A 15,981-nucleotide genomic window follows, 5' to 3' on the forward strand; every position below is an offset into this window, starting at 1 on the left:
TTCAATAAAAAGGGTGATTTCTTTCTTTCAAACTGAACATCACTTTCGTTCAGCTTCCATTATTGCACGGGCCGGCTTACTTGTCACGCGATGGTTGTGACACCTTCCCAGACAGCGGTTGTACACGAAGCGGTGATTAGGTCTGTTAATTCAGAGAAATCGCCTTTAGGAACACTGTATCAACATCGCGTCCTTTCTGTCTACAGTAATTGTCTAACGGTGGATCATTTAGAGCAAACAATACCGCAACTACACGCATGGAAATATAGTTAGCTACGATGCATGCCCATTGAATTGCCATTGCCATCAATTGAAACAACGGGAATCAGTAACAACACAAATTCTGTCATTACAGCCGTCACATACGATTTTTGAAAGAATTTGTGGTATAACCTTGATCCAAGGACTGGTTGTCACTTAGAAACAAACAGGGTATTTCTTCGCTTCTACAGTGGTTATGTAGAGGCTGTATTACGCCTCCTAATCCCCGACATCTATTTTCGTTTCAATTCTTGGATAACAACATTCCTATACAAGTGTAAATCAAAAGAGACATCCAGGTCCAAAGAAAAGAGCACTTAGGTAATCAATTATGTGATGCAAAATTTATGTTGCTAAAATGGCAGAGAAAGATAACCAAGTTGTAAATAATTCATTTTTCATCAGTTGTTATTTCGAGAGAGTGCGTTGATTAACTGTAAACGTGTCACGTTGGATACACTCTTGAGCTGTCGATATATTCGTTAAATTCAGGATTACTGAATAGGCGCGAAAAGTTGCGTGTAATCATACTATCAGACTACGAATTGTAGAAAGTAAAAATGCAATTGTTTTCGTATTTGAGCCTTGTTTAAGACATTGGTGATAATCTTGTGCAAATATTGACCTTAGATGTTGCGTGAACGTCAATTCCCATATACACGAACATGCATCTATATATTGTATCAATATTAAAGACAGACAGACATACAGATAGGCAGACAGGCAGACAGACAGACAGACAGACAGACAGACAGACAGACAGATAGACAGACAGACAGACAGACATACAGACAGACAGACAGACAGGCAGACAGACAGACTGACTGACAGACAGACAGACACACAGACAGACGAACATAATTTCAGACACACACACAGACACACACACAGACAGAATCGAGATTATAAACTTTCAAACTAGAAATATATTTCTAAGTAAGCTGATTTGTGATTTCCGTATTTCCATATCAACTAGTATGTCATTATAAAGGTATCTGCTGGTAGATTCAATTGTAGACATTCTGTTTTCAATGTTAAAAATAGCATTGGCGCCTTACTCATCCGGTACTATTTCCACTTAATTGACTGAGAGAAGTAGGAAACATACCATGCGAATAATTCCAAACAGTATTTGCCAATACCAATGCCCTTAATAATTCCCATAAAAAATCCGCTAAACCCAATTTCTAAAAAATGTTGAAATTTTATTGCCAATTACTACTCCACAGGATCGATACGGCGTATAATTTTGTCTTACGACACTGACAGCGTGGATTCTCCAGGAGTAGTTTTCGATAAGTTCTTTGACATCAATTGCTCTCTCTGCTGATCTAAACAACTGGTGGCGCCAGTCACGATTCAAACAGGAGTAGATGAAGCTTTAGACGGTGTTAAAAAAGAACAATTATTTCTATGTTGTTTTTATATGTGTGTCGAAATAACCATAGCATAACTCGTTTTCTCTCATTTCCTTGTGTGTAAGATAGAGCTGTCCAGGGTAAGAAAGGGGTGTAGGCAATTTCTATCTTACACCCCATTTCATGTGACATGACGTCACAATGGCTCTACAATGACGTGACGTCACAAAATTTGAACTCTCTGATGCTTCAATGCGGTAAAGGCGACGTGGTGAAATTAAAAACCTTTTACGATATATTTACCGGACACGTTAGAAAGATGTGAATAATTTTCCTGTGCAAACTGTGTTTGCCAATATATATGGGATATGCTTAATCCGGCTGGCTAATTCGTTTTTGTTTAAAAAGCTCAGGGGGGATTGATATTTTCAAAATGGTGGCCAGTCCAAACGCATTTCCATGGAATGAGAGAAAAATACTCTTTCATGCCCAAGGGTGTAGGATAGGGAAATTCCACCCTCGGGATTTCCCTATCCTATATAGCATACAAATTCGAGAACGTGGCGCCTTTTCCTACGTTACAACAACTAACAATTCAATGGGATTCGTCAGTTTAGAAATATATAATATCGAAGTTTTACTTTAACCACAAACATTGTTTGTGCATGAAGTCAAACTTTGATATAACAAGCGACATTATTTTTATTTATAATATTTTGCCGAATATATAAGCAGCATCTTAGGATAACAAGGCATTGTAAATATAAATTAGGTCAAATTACATTGTAGCATACGTCAATTGTCAAAGCTTACAAACTAAAAAACCAGCAAGGTTAATTTAGGGTTTTAAAGATTTTCTATGAGCTATGAATTTTCTTTCAACATTCTACGGATTTTTTTTTTTTCATAACTTTCTAGAACGCCAAATGCTGTTTTAAAGCAGAATTGAAAGGTGTGAATGTGTACACCTCGCCCTGTATATACTTGGCAAAATATCCAAAAAAGGGCAAGCAAAAATAATAAATGCTTGACTGGAATAAGTTTTGACAGGCATAGTACCATATTTTTTTTATTTTATTGCAGTAATAGTGGTACTTTTGGCGGTAATAATGATTTTATGATAATCTTTTATCAAGATTAAATATAACTGACCGCATGTACAGTGCCATATCAAGGTAAGGCTGTCATTATCCCGCCTCTGACAAAAATGTAGCAATTTCATTGGCTGGCACGAACCTCACACAAACCCATATTATGCTACATGCAGGGGGAATATTTTCCGTATTACCCCTCTGTGGAGCCTCACTATCGTGACGTGATGACGCCATGTTTTCGTGACGTCACACCGACGGCAGACGACGTAAACAAACATGGCGGCGAGGTTTGCTTCAAGAAACGATAATGAAATCAAGAGAATTAGGACGGAGCTATTTTCTCGCAACACACAAAAAAGCAACAAGAGATCGGCAACAACACTAAAAGCCTACTTAACGGAGAAACAGCAACCATCCAATTTCGAAACGTTCGACATTGGCTGTGTTCGGCTTTATCTCTGTATAGATAAAAACGAAATTGAGCACAAATACATAGACGTGCTGATTGCCCGGAACATCGTTGTCGTATATTGTTTCTTCTGCATTGTGCCTCGACACAGAAACACTTTTGTCTTAGAATTGACCTAAATTTGCAGGTATCCCAGATGTCGAGTTAACATATAACATAAGTTTATAGTCTTTACAATTTGCTGTGTATCTATGGAAAATAAAGTGATCTTTTATTATATGAGTTAAAGCAATACTAATTAATGGAACTTGGCAGCATCCAGATTGTCAATACGGTAAATATCGTTTTATAATAGGTTTTTGCCTAATATTTCTCTTAGTTACCATAGAGCGCACTCTTGAACAAACTTGATATTTCCCCTGAGGATGTATTACAGGTACCTACACATTATCCTTTGATATTAAGTTCGTTCAAGCATGCTTTCTACAGTTTCCAAGAGGAAAACTATGCAAAATATGACATAATTCACTGCATATTCATTCTTTTTCTATTTTTTGCAAATTTGACCTTGTTAACATCGCAACAATAATTAGAAATACAAATTAATATGTTCATGACAGTGTTCAGGAAGTATTTGAAACAAAAGAAACAGTCATTTCAAAGTTCATATAAAGGTTTTGTATTTTGATGCATTTTCGGGCCAAAACACGGCCAAACCATACATAGTCTTTTCTTTTATAAAATCTTAATAAAATAAGTAAGACATCTTAAATAGGTTTAAGTGAGTCACAAAAATATTTCTTACCAACAGTTTGTTGCAAAAAGGTGCGCTTTATGCAACATTGTAACCACCGTTTTTTCGGGGTTTTATATGTCTCGAAGGGACTTTCATAAATATTTCCCATGTAAAAGTATCAATATCAAACTTTTCTTCCATATTTTCCTTCTCTGTTCAGATAATATTGTTTTCACAGAGTAAATTCGCTAAATTGTAAAACAAATCCCTTATTAGTTAGGTTGAAGGAAAGGTATGATTTAAATATATTTTCCTTATTATGTTTATTAAATTTTTTAATACGTCATAAAACTGTTTGAAGTTAACATAGTTGTACATGTTATTATCTTCCTAAATAATCAACGTTGTAATGTTTTTTTTTATTATTATACCAGGCTACATAAGAGGTACCTCTTTGGAGGTTTTAACAAAAATTCTGCTTTTCAATACTAATCGTCAATTTTTTGAGTTTGTGCACTTCACCATTCCAAATTGAGCTGAACAATTTCGGCAGCTTTTGATGACATTTTGATAGATGCGGAAGAGCTATTAATGTAAGGCAAAATTGTTATTTTATTACATTTACTATTCCAATCGGGGAAATTATCCTTCTTTCAAAGGATTGATAATTGCGTTAAGCTTTACTTACTTTTCTATTTCAAAACGTAGCTTACTGATTAAATGCAAATCCATTTCAAATACAATACCTTTAAGAGTAAATTTTGTAAGGACCCATCGCAAAATTCATGCAGGATAACAAATGTCTTCTCAGTATTTTCTGCTACCTGTTCATAATGTTTTATTTTCCACAACATATATTTGAAGTCCATACATTTTCACAAATGCTGTAAGTTCCTTCATTGCTTAATTCAGTGTCATTTTAGAGCCATAATAAATTGCAGTGACATAAGCGTATTGTGATAATATAATTGAACAATTTTCATTACTCGTTCTCTTCAAATGAAGTTTTCTACAATAAGCGTAAAAATGTATGGCACAATAGGGTCTGCTTGTCTATACCCTCTTTTACTATTGAAAAATTATGAAATATTTCTCCCTGATTGATGTCTAAATTTGCCCTTATGGACTCTCCCCAAAGTTGAAATATTTTAGGACGTCTTCGAAAGTGTCAAAGAGACCAAACACTTTTCCAAAAAGTTCTTATAATTAATAGCATTTCTGGATTCTGCATGATGCATTATATCGTAAACTAAGCGAAGTATTTGCATTTCAGTGAAAAATGTATGTAAATAAAATAATACATTTAGTAGCAGTAAAATTCTCGGCTACGGTTAAAGTCACATCCTAGGGACCTGTAACAGCAAGCAGCATGTAGTCTTATATATACTAAAGATAGTGATCAAAACTTATAAAAATACACAAATCAATTTTAACCTTTATATTTTTAATAGAACATTTTCAGTATACATTTTGCTACATAAGTTCACTGCAATATCATTTACATATCTTATTCACCTTTTTGAAAATAAAACCTTATGAGATTACATAATTCATTTATAAATGAAGGGGAATAACTCCATTTCAAAAAATATAAAGATAAACTTCCTTCGTAAATCATGATTATGTCAAATTAGTTTCTTTTTCGTCGGTTCTTTGTAAATTGTGTATTACACGTAAAAGTATTTAGATAGAGATACAGGACACATTACATTTCATATGTAAAACACAAGTCACTGTACATTAATATTTTCATCCGTCTTTAATCAAAAATTATCAACATGATGAAATATATAACGAGGATAAGAAAGATTATTGAGCGATGACCGTTTGGGTGCGGCCTGAGATGGTTATTTGTCCAACATTTTCATATCCAGAGTTATATTTACACCATAATATACACACATATGTTGTATAGATCTATTCTACGCAGTTGTGTGTAATGCAAATCTTCTTCGTGTCCACCAAAGTCTGTATATATGCCAATGATAAGCAAGGTGACCTAGATAATCTAATTATTCAAATGAGGTTGTTGGACCTGCAAACATTAGTCACATAGTGCACTGATGTCTTCATTACATAGCAAGCCATGCTTTTTTTGGTGGGCATTTCTCATATTATGTCCTTTTTACCTGGTATGTTTGGGAAGTATTTTTCATTATCTGTTGCCATTTGGTCGACCAACGATGGACAATAAACACTGACATCATTTGACAACGGAAACTGTCCCGTGGCTCGCTTGTTTACATATACGGGGAAGGATGTGGGAAGAGCGTTTCGTCAAATACAAACAGGGAAATGTGTGTCGATTGTGTGACCACTTCCCTGACAGCTGTATAGTACCATTGTTGATCCCTCTTGACCTCGATGGTGTATGCTATGTAGTGTTTAAGGATATTCAACAACTACGTCGTAATGCGACAGTCTGCAGCGACAGCCTACACCTGTCACGCAGGGGCGTAGCTGGGGTTGATAAAATCCATAATCTGTAACTTTTATAGATCGGGTTATCTTACAAGAGAGGGCTAAGATCCTTTAACAAAATCCAAACCGAGGCGTAAAGCATTGGTTGGGATGGTACAGAATTTCAGTCCGAAACTAAAAACAAAAACGGTCAGTTACAGGTATTGATAATTTTGTTAACATTGTAGTCCGTAATTACATGGAAAGAAAACACATTTTCACAATGTAGATTATATTTTATTTACAACATTAGGTACCTATAAAACCACATAAGGATACATATAAAAACATTACCGAACTGTTCAAATATATTGACTCAAAACTAGGGTTGTGGAGATATATATTGTAGGTATGTTATAATCATATAGAAAGAGAAAATCTTTTAAAACAAGAGATACCGTTTATATGGAGTGATTTGAAGGCATTCAGAGTTGGAGCAGAGACTTTAACATTGTAATTATAAAGACATTTGTAATTAATCAAGCTCAGATTTGAAGTAATGAGTATACTTCTTGAAGTACCAAACAGATCATGCGTTTTTGCAATAACTCGTGACTTATATCCGTGACTTACTACTTAAAACTATTTTTTTTATATATCAACAATACACATTTTCATTATGCCAGGGCTGTCTCAAATTTGGAGAGAAAGAGGCTTTGACATGAGTCTTCCGGTAATGTCTCAACGTCAAGTTTCACAGGAATGTGGTAACAGTGCGAGGACGATACATATATTATTGAATCGTCTGAATAAACGACTATTCGGAAAGACAGCCGGATACTGTTCCTACGACTGAGACCGCGATGATATCTCTTGGTCGCGTATATCCGCCCGAACTAGCCAAAACCACTTGAAAGTAGACCAATCACAAGCACAATACCCTTACACATGAACCACATCGTCACCGTAACTGCCCGTACAAACCATTGTCGGATGTTACGCCAATTGAAAAGTGAACCTTTTCAGGATGAATCAAAATTCTGCTTGTGATGCCAGGCACAAAGTCCGGAGACGTCGGGGTAGACGCTTTGAGAACTGCAGCGTGTAGTTAACGGGACGGTAGTGTGATGGTTTAGGGTGGTATTTGTCGCAGGTGAGGGTTTTACATTTCTGCTAACTGTGGACCCTTAGATAAAACATTCTACATAACTGCTAACCGTGGACCCTCAGGTGATAAGTTCTTCATTACTGCTGACCTTTGACCCTAAGATGAGGAGTTATATACTACTGATAACTGTGGACCTTCAGGTGAGGAATTCTACATTACTGCTAACCGTGGACCCTCAGTTGCGAAGTTTTACATTACTGCTAACCGAGAACCCTCCGATGAGGAGATCTACCGTACTGCTAACCAAGGACCATCAGTCGGGGTTTCTATATTACTGCTAACCGTGGACATTAACAACTTCTCAGCTGAAGGGTCAACGGCTAGCAGTAATGTATATCTCCTCACCTGAGAGTCCTCGGTTAGCAGTTATGTAGAACTCCTCACCCGAGAGTCCTCGGTTAGCAGTAATGTAGAACTACTCACCTGAGGGTCCACGGTTAGCAGTAATGTAGAACTCCTCACCTGAGAGTCCTCGGTTAACAGTTTTGTATAATAGCTTATCTGGTGGTCATTTTTAACTTCTCTTGGGGTCCACCGTAAACAGTAATGTAGAACTTCTCACCTGGCAGTCCTCGGTTAGCAGTGATGTAGATTTCCTCACCTGAAGTTCCATAGTTATCTGTTAAAAAAATCTTCTCACTTGAGGGTCCTCGGTTAGCAGTAGTGTAGAACTTCTCACCTAAGGGTCCTCCGTTAGCAGTAATGTAAAACTACTCACCTAATGGTCCACAGTTAGCAGTAATGAAGAACTTCTCACCTACGGGTCCACGTTTAGCAGTAATGAAGAACTCCTCACCTGATGGTCCACGGTTAGCAGTAATGAAGAACTTCTCACCTAAGGGTCCTCGGTTAGCAGTAATGTAAAACTCCTCAGCTAATGGTTCACAGTAAGCAGTAATGAAGAACTTCTCACCTAAGAGTCCACGGTTAGCAGTAATGAAGGACTTCTCACCTTTGGGTCCTCGGTTAGCAGTAACGTAGAACTCCTCACCTAAGGATCCACGGTTAGCAGTAATGTAGAACTTCTCACCTAAGGGTCCACTGTTAGCAGTAATGTAGAACTTCTTATCTTAGGATCCACGGTTAGCAGTAATGTAGAACTTCTCACCTAAGGGTCCACGGTGAGCAGTAATGTAGAACTTATCACCTAAGGGTCCACGGTTAGCAATGATGTAGAACTTATTATCTTAGCGTCCGGGGTTAGCAGTAATGTAGAACTCCATCCCTTAGAGTTCTCGGCTAATCGACTATCCTTAATATCTTAGAGAGTCCAAACGCTACAGTGAGCCGTCAGTTAAATAAATACAACAACACGCAATTTACTCCAACTTTGGATTTCTAGTGACTGTCATGATAAGAAACATTTACCGTCTGCATGAACATCCTTTCCTGAACAGGAGGCACCATATTGGTTATGTTAGTTTTTTCAGCCATTACCATGCTTTGTCAAAAGAACGGATCTTTGGATAATTTGTTTGGGATCTTTCGTTAGATATAATTAAAATTATTTGTTTGTTGGAGCTGTGAAATATAACAGAAGCGTTGAAACAAGTTAAAACATTTATATATAATAACAGTATATCGTTTCAAATACAACAATGCATCTTATCACACGATATGTAACCCAGCACCGGTGTTGCCTCCCAAATGTCACTTGCACACGCGTACGCGACACATGTCTCACACTCCACAAAGGGGGATGTATTTCACGTGAATATTGGCCAACACGAACAGTTCACTCGCGATTCTTTGGCATGACCACACACGTGTCGATGTCCATCCCGGACAACGTCCACTTAGTGTCCTACCGCGCTAAACACCAGTCCAGATCATCGTTTTCTCCTTCGCGCCCGTGCTTTCCACCCCAAGCTATCTCTTTCTTTTGGGCCTCTCTGCCTTCTTCGTCAACCTCCCAAGGGCGACAACTCGTTCATTACTTTCGTTTATGGTTGCACACCACCATTATTTAAAACATTAAAAAAATACTATCCACATGCAACAAATAGTGCATGCATTTATTCTGACATGCTTAGACCATTTAATTTTTTAAAATTAATTTTCCCTTTTTTCGTTTAAACAACAGTCTTTAAATAATTAGAGTAAATTAAGGAATCAGTTTTAACCTAAGTCTAGAACAGCCCACAAGGAACACTAGTTATGTCGCTTGCAGTGTTAAGTCGAAAGCGAACAAATGTTTTTGTCGCTTGATAAACGCCGAACACGGGCCACAGTTCCTGAGATCCGTCCACGTTAGTAAAGGTGTATATCTTCCTGTTCATGTTAATGTCAAACACAGCGATGGTTCTGTCAACTCTGTTAATGAAGAATCCAAGTTTCAAGTACCTTTCTGTACCGGAAGTGGCGTCACTGAGAATTTCACTATGCCCTATACTGCCTCCATTACTTTTAAAAAAGAGAGTGACTCCCTGGTTAAAAGAATTGTGCGCATTTATAGACCACGCCTCATTTTGTCGACCGACATAGTGACTTTTAGCGATCGCCTTTTCAGTTGCAAACGCAACCTCGAAAACCAGATTTGTTGCACTTAAATCTTTTTCTATTCGGTAATAGATGTCAGTCTCAAAGTACATTTTTTGTCGGTTTGTAATGCCAATTGACCCCTGTACCCCTTCGTACACCCGGTTTAGGTCACCTCTTGTTTGTCCTTCATATGTGTTATCCACTTGTCGGTTTGACATTGTTAGTTTATCCCTGGACAGGAAACGTGTAAACAGGGTCGCTGGATCCATAAAAATTCGGGGACCTGAGGACAAAATAATGATATTTATTTTTTAAAAAGGTAAATATATGTTCACACCTTGACATTGTCTGTATTATAACTATACGACAAATAACGACGTTTTATACATCCTATTTTCTTTTAACTTTTTATCTGAGTTGCCGATATGAATTGTTGTATATGGTCATAGATCGTTACATTAGTAGAGTATTGTACGTTAAGCGCTGCAAAAACATGTCATCTGCATTAAAAAAAATGGAGATATAAATCAAATACAGCATATCACCAATGCTTCAAACTTGGTTTAAGTTTTTATCGCATGTCTATTTTGTTCCAATATTGCAATGATAAAGTGCACATAAAACTTTATTGAATACAAAATTAACCCCTGAACACAACTCCCGCGATTTGAGTTGTGTGTCACGTTTTCCACGTACTCCGCTATTATCATTTGACAAAGTCCTAAGTAGCTACATCCTTAGTGCGAATGATAGTCATCCTGATTCTAAATATTAGGTTTATAAACAGAAGGACAATACCCTCTGAATTTTGATGATTCATTTGAAGCCCTTTTGCAAAATATTGATTTTTGGTGACACGGAAACAATTAATGTTGTTTGAATGCAAACATATTGAATATGTCAACGCTTGTTACGACATACTAAACATCAACTCTGAAACCTATTTACGTCATATTGTGGCTTTCTGCTCTGCACCACTTAGTGTTTATATTGAAATACTCATAATGTTGTAGCAATTGACATCATACAAATTATCATGTTATATAAGTGAAGAACAAATTTTAGACGTTCTTACAATAAAATCAAATAGAAAAACAATACAAATACTCGAACCTTCCCATTTTTGTTTAATTTTTGACATTTCCATCCTTTATTCGTTCTTGTTTGTGACTCCATAAATATTATTACCAATAAATTAAATATTACAATAATTGTGTCTAAACTTAATAAATATTTTGATATCTTTAAACTTACACTCAAGACCAAAGACAGCACAGTTGTCTGATAAAGGGCAGCCAATCACTGCTTCTGTACAAAAAACAAAAGAAGAACATTTAGTGTCTTGGTGTCTGTTCAAATAATTGCTTCTTCTGTTTTGTAGGTACATGTAGCACCATGGGAGAATCACTACACTTCACTGTGAAGCAGCTATATATACTTTTTTAAATTAACAATACTATTGTGACGTCACTTTACTATTATAGTGTGATGATAGGTAATAGTAACGTCATCACGTTGTCCTTTTGTATTAAACAAAAGGAGCCCTGTGAAGGTTGAAATCTTTGTACAATTAGGTCATTATATCGTGTTCTTTCTATACTTAACCACTTCACATGGATATCTATTATATATATATAAAAAAAATGACAACATAGTTCATTGGTACTTCCTTACTACTTTCATCTCTTTAGAGGCTCATCAGGGGAAACTCTTTTGTCGATTCTTTTACATTCAACCATCACAAGGACTTGACATTTTTGATGTGTATTTATAATTAATACTTAATATTGAAACAGTATTCCTAAGTACTTTCCGTCTGCTTTCAAGAGCTCTTCATCCGACGACCTTGCTGAAAGCCGGCAGGAGGTACGTGTGATTCTTGTTTAAGTGTATTTTATAATTATATAAGTTTGTATAATGTGTTTTTATTACTCATGAAATGTGAAAAAATATAGCTTTATTACTTGTGGAATTTCTTTGTCGACCATTCAAAAAAGCTGTCGTCTTTCCGATCTAAGCACCCCAGCGGCAGTGGGCAAACACAGTTGAATTTGAAAGTGGGTATCCATAGGGGAAAATTTAAATCACGATTTAATCCGCCTTTATTATATATTTACTAAACCATTTATAATGATAATGGTATCAATCATTTCATCTGAAACACATTAGAGTAATATCAATATGTTAAGAAATGTGAATTGTGATTATAATAAACCACACTCGATTAAAACTGTAGACAACTAAGTAGGGACAGGAAGGGAAAATATAATTAACCAGCAAGTTATGTTTTATACTTTATATGATAATGAAGGACACAGTATTTGCAATGTTATTCACATTTTACGTGTCACCAGTCATAATCTGGAAATTGTCTTTAATTATGTAATGAAATTTGAAAAGCTAAAACACTGCACTCATTATATCAAAACAAATCTCTCACTTAATCATTTTATTTGCAAAAGATCAATTTCGAATGATAATTCCAGTTTCCTATATTTATTCAGGAAACACTACAGTACAAAATCGTCATCCGATCTCCCAGTCAACAGATATGCTCGTCTTACCTCCGAGTGGAACTCTTCTTTTCGATTAAAGCTGATGCAGTGGTACCTTTTACCTTAAACTAAACTCTCCCAATCTCCACAGGTTTGTCTTACCTGGTGCAGGCTTTATAGGATTCACATTCTTCAAGGAGTTCAGTTCCGATACAATTCGCTTGTTGTCCTCTTCCAGACTTCCTACTCTTGCTTCAAGAGTATTTGTAATTTCTAGCAATGTAGACCTCACTCGCTCCAACACAGCTTGTTCAAGAAAAACATATTTCTTTTCTTCTCCAATGAGCTGCGTATCTCCATAAAGGTTCATATGAAATAAAACCAAAAGAAACAGAATCGCTGAATTCCGTAGGCCACACATTTTAACATAAAGGTGATGTGAACAGTGTGCTTCAACTGAAGTCCCTTACACGATTAACACGATTACCATGTAACCTGATATTGTCATCTGACCCTGTACTAAGTAGGTGCATCCTGACATGCGAATGATACGATTGATGACTGTCTTCCTGATTCTAAATAAATAGGACCGAGTTGTTCGATAGATGATTAGGTTAGTCACTGACGAACGACATTTTTCCAATCTTCCATAATTTTGATAGCATACTAGATAAACACTCGTAGTTTTGGATGAAAATCAACTGTACGTAAATATTTGTTACCTGTTAGTTTTAACTCATTTGCTGATTTTGTTTTAACGATAAACAAAAAAATAATTTTGCGTTAAACACTGATTAAGCTAATCAATAGTTGAACAACAATTTTCATCGAGTGTCAGGTTTGCCATGTACTCTGCTATTAACATCTGACCCTGTACAAGTAGGTGCATCCTGATACATGTATGCAGCATGATACGATGAATGACAATCCTCCTAATTCTAAATAAATATGACCTAGTTATTCGAAAGATTATTAGCCTAATCACTGTTTAACGACATTTTTAATCTCAAACAATTTGGTTATCATACAAGGAAGAAACTCGTGGTTTTGTATGTAAATTAACTGTACTGACATATTTGTTATCTTTAAGTTTTAACCAAGCTAATGACTGTGTTTTAGAGATAAACAAAAACGTCAATTTTGCGCTAAACACTGATTAAGCTAATCACCATATGAACAACTGGGCCCAGGTTTATAAACTTAAGGACAATACTTTTTTCCTTTTTTTTTCAGGCTCCCTTGCCAATCTTAAGTTTGAGCTTATCTTTATTTCTATTTTTATTTCAAAACATATATGTTGTTGTTTCTTTTTTAATAAATAATAAAACATCAGTTATTATATATATATATATATATATAAATGTTTTTTTTATTTTATTAGGTTAGAGTCACTTGAGTCGAGGAAGTATGATCAGATTTAAATTTCCTGCTCATGTTAGGTACTTTATGACATTTCATCTCACCTTTGCGCATGTACGATACAAGTACCTCATGTGGAATGCCTACATTGGATGTATTTATCTCATCATTGCACCCTGGTGACCCCTAGTTTATTTTACGTACTAGATTTGTCTTCATAAACAAATGTTGGAGTTCAAAATGTTCTGTACCCTATCTGTTGATGTCCTGAGATGTGACGTCATTTTGTTGACACATTGGTCAGCGGTAGAATATCTAATGCAAAACAATAGTTGGCGTCAGGAATCGACTCACAAAAATAAATATTTCTTAACAAAACTTGCTGTGAAAATGTTCTAAATCCCTTAAATATGTACCTCCGAATTGACACATATTTCTCTCTAAATAGGCCCTTGCCTAACTTGAAATAGTACCGGTATCTAGAAAATCTACTATTTTTATTGTTGAGTTCACAATGTCTTTTTACCACGTTTCCTTGTAAAAAAAATGGAAAAAACTGGTGAATTTTATATGCTCAAGTAGCATTTTTCTATCCTCCAAAGCATCATAAGATATATTATATTACCTCATAGCTGTACCAGGATCATGCGATTTTTATGAGTGGATACAGAACAACTCTATTGTAAAAGAGATAATGTAGAATTTTTCAAGTAGAAATAATGTCAAAAAGCAGTTGATGTCTGTCTTAAGGATCCTTGTCTCACCGCAGACAAAACACTCGAGAATTTCGATGTGTTTGTGAATACTGTACACTGGAAACATTTCGCTGAAGTTCAATATTCGCCTTTTTCGCTATCGGTGATGCGGGCGAATTCATCATGACAGCAAAGTTAAGTAAACAGAATAATAAATACAAAGTTATTAATGGGAGAAATTAAAGTCTGATTTCATGGGTTTCCTGGTATACAGTATACTGAAGCAAGCCTTTAATTTCGATTTCGATGTAACTGTAGCGGAATAAGGCAAAAACAGTATCGTTGACCAGGTATTTAGTTTGTTGTAGGGTTTGCATGTTAGTATTACATACAGAATGTTCATTCATAGAACTCTTTTTTTTAATATACATGTATGTCTTACGTCACCATTATCATTTTTTCATGAAAGTTTTCTTGGATATGTTTTCCTTTCCAGAAATGATTTAGTAAAGCTATACTCATGCCGGAAACGATTTCTAATGCTGAGCATACATTTTCGCAGTATTACATGAATCTTCACAGTTTTAAACACTGATAATAAAGGTTTTCTGTTGCCCCTTAACGTTTGGCAATATCAAATATAATTTTTATTGAATTTTTGCGAGTTAACCATATGTCAAATAGAACTGTCCTATTAAACCCAAAAGTCAAATATATCATGTTGGAGAGTCAAAAACATGTTAAATAGCGCTTTTCTTTAAAATCCAAGAGTCAAACATCACTTTGGGGAGTCAAACCATACTTAAAAGGGTCAACTGAAGGCCCTGGTGATACTACTTTTATTTACAACTATTTAACAATCCAGAATATGTTGAATTGATTTTATTGTATTAGCAAACATATATGCATTAATCAATATACAATATCTTAAAATGTACACAGCGTATGGCCAATCCATAATTTTTCTACATATAAAATCTATAGACAACATAAATATATTTCTTCTTTTGAAAAGGGATCAGTGCAATCAATCTCTTCTATTCTGTTAGTGGAAGTGCGCTTTTTGTTTAACTAAGTCAGTCAAGATATACTTACCGGGCAATCACTGGGTTGGGTTGTCGCGCTAATCTCAAGTGATTTTGGAATAACATATCCTAGTCATATCCGGAGGGAAAGTATCCAAATATTGCAGTAAGCTCACCAAATAGGTATATCAACAAGGTAAATGGCCCAATGATCAATTGAATTCCCTTCTAAATCTAAAGAGCAAAGAGTACATATCTAGCGGGAAAGTGCCCTAGTCAGTAGTGACCCTCTATCAAGTCAAAAAATAAAGGGAAATATGCCCAAAAAATCCTAAGCTACGTCTATAGGGAAAGTACCACAGTGATAAAGTAGACTTAACCAAACGTCATATCAAGAGAAGTGCCCAAAACACCGATCGACTCATTTCTAAGCCATGTTTAGAGGGAAAGTGTTCTAGTGATAAAATCGATTCACTATTAAGTCATACATGTAGCTAAAG

At 35.7% G+C, this 15,981-nt stretch overlaps 1 protein-coding gene across 1 annotated transcript; it reads right to left on the reverse strand.

Moving 5' to 3' along the window:
* Positions 1–8,973: 8,973 nt before the first annotated feature.
* LOC110465253 lies at positions 8,974–13,528 on the reverse strand. Its single transcript, XM_021520958.1, has 3 exons — positions 12,565–13,528; positions 11,162–11,215; positions 8,974–10,190 (listed from the first exon to the last, which is right to left on the reverse strand). The coding sequence occupies exons 1-3, from the start codon at positions 12,821–12,823 to the stop codon at positions 9,556–9,558; spliced, it is 948 nt and encodes a 315-aa protein (XP_021376633.1). The 5' UTR covers positions 12,824–13,528; the 3' UTR covers positions 8,974–9,555.
* Between the last annotated feature and the right edge of the window lie 2,453 nt (positions 13,529–15,981).

Source organism: Mizuhopecten yessoensis, unplaced genomic scaffold (genome assembly GCF_002113885.1).
Source record: "Mizuhopecten yessoensis strain PY_sf001 unplaced genomic scaffold, ASM211388v2 scaffold11067, whole genome shotgun sequence".
Lineage (NCBI taxonomy): Eukaryota > Metazoa > Mollusca > Bivalvia > Pectinida > Pectinidae > Mizuhopecten > Mizuhopecten yessoensis.

Bases quoted from the DNA above. Each gene is read 5' to 3' on its own strand.
- LOC110465253 (XM_021520958.1), bottom strand. From the start codon at position 12,823: ATGTGTGGCCTACGGAATTCAGCGATTCTGTTTCTTTTGGTTTTATTT. The intron at 11,216-12,564 runs GTAAGACAAACC...TTTTTTGTACAG, and splicing joins TCCTATAAAGCCTGCACCAG to AAGCAGTGATTGGCTGCCCT. The intron at 10,191-11,161 runs GTAAGTTTAAAG...TTTTGTCCTCAG, and splicing joins TGCTGTCTTTGGTCTTGAGT to GTCCCCGAATTTTTATGGAT.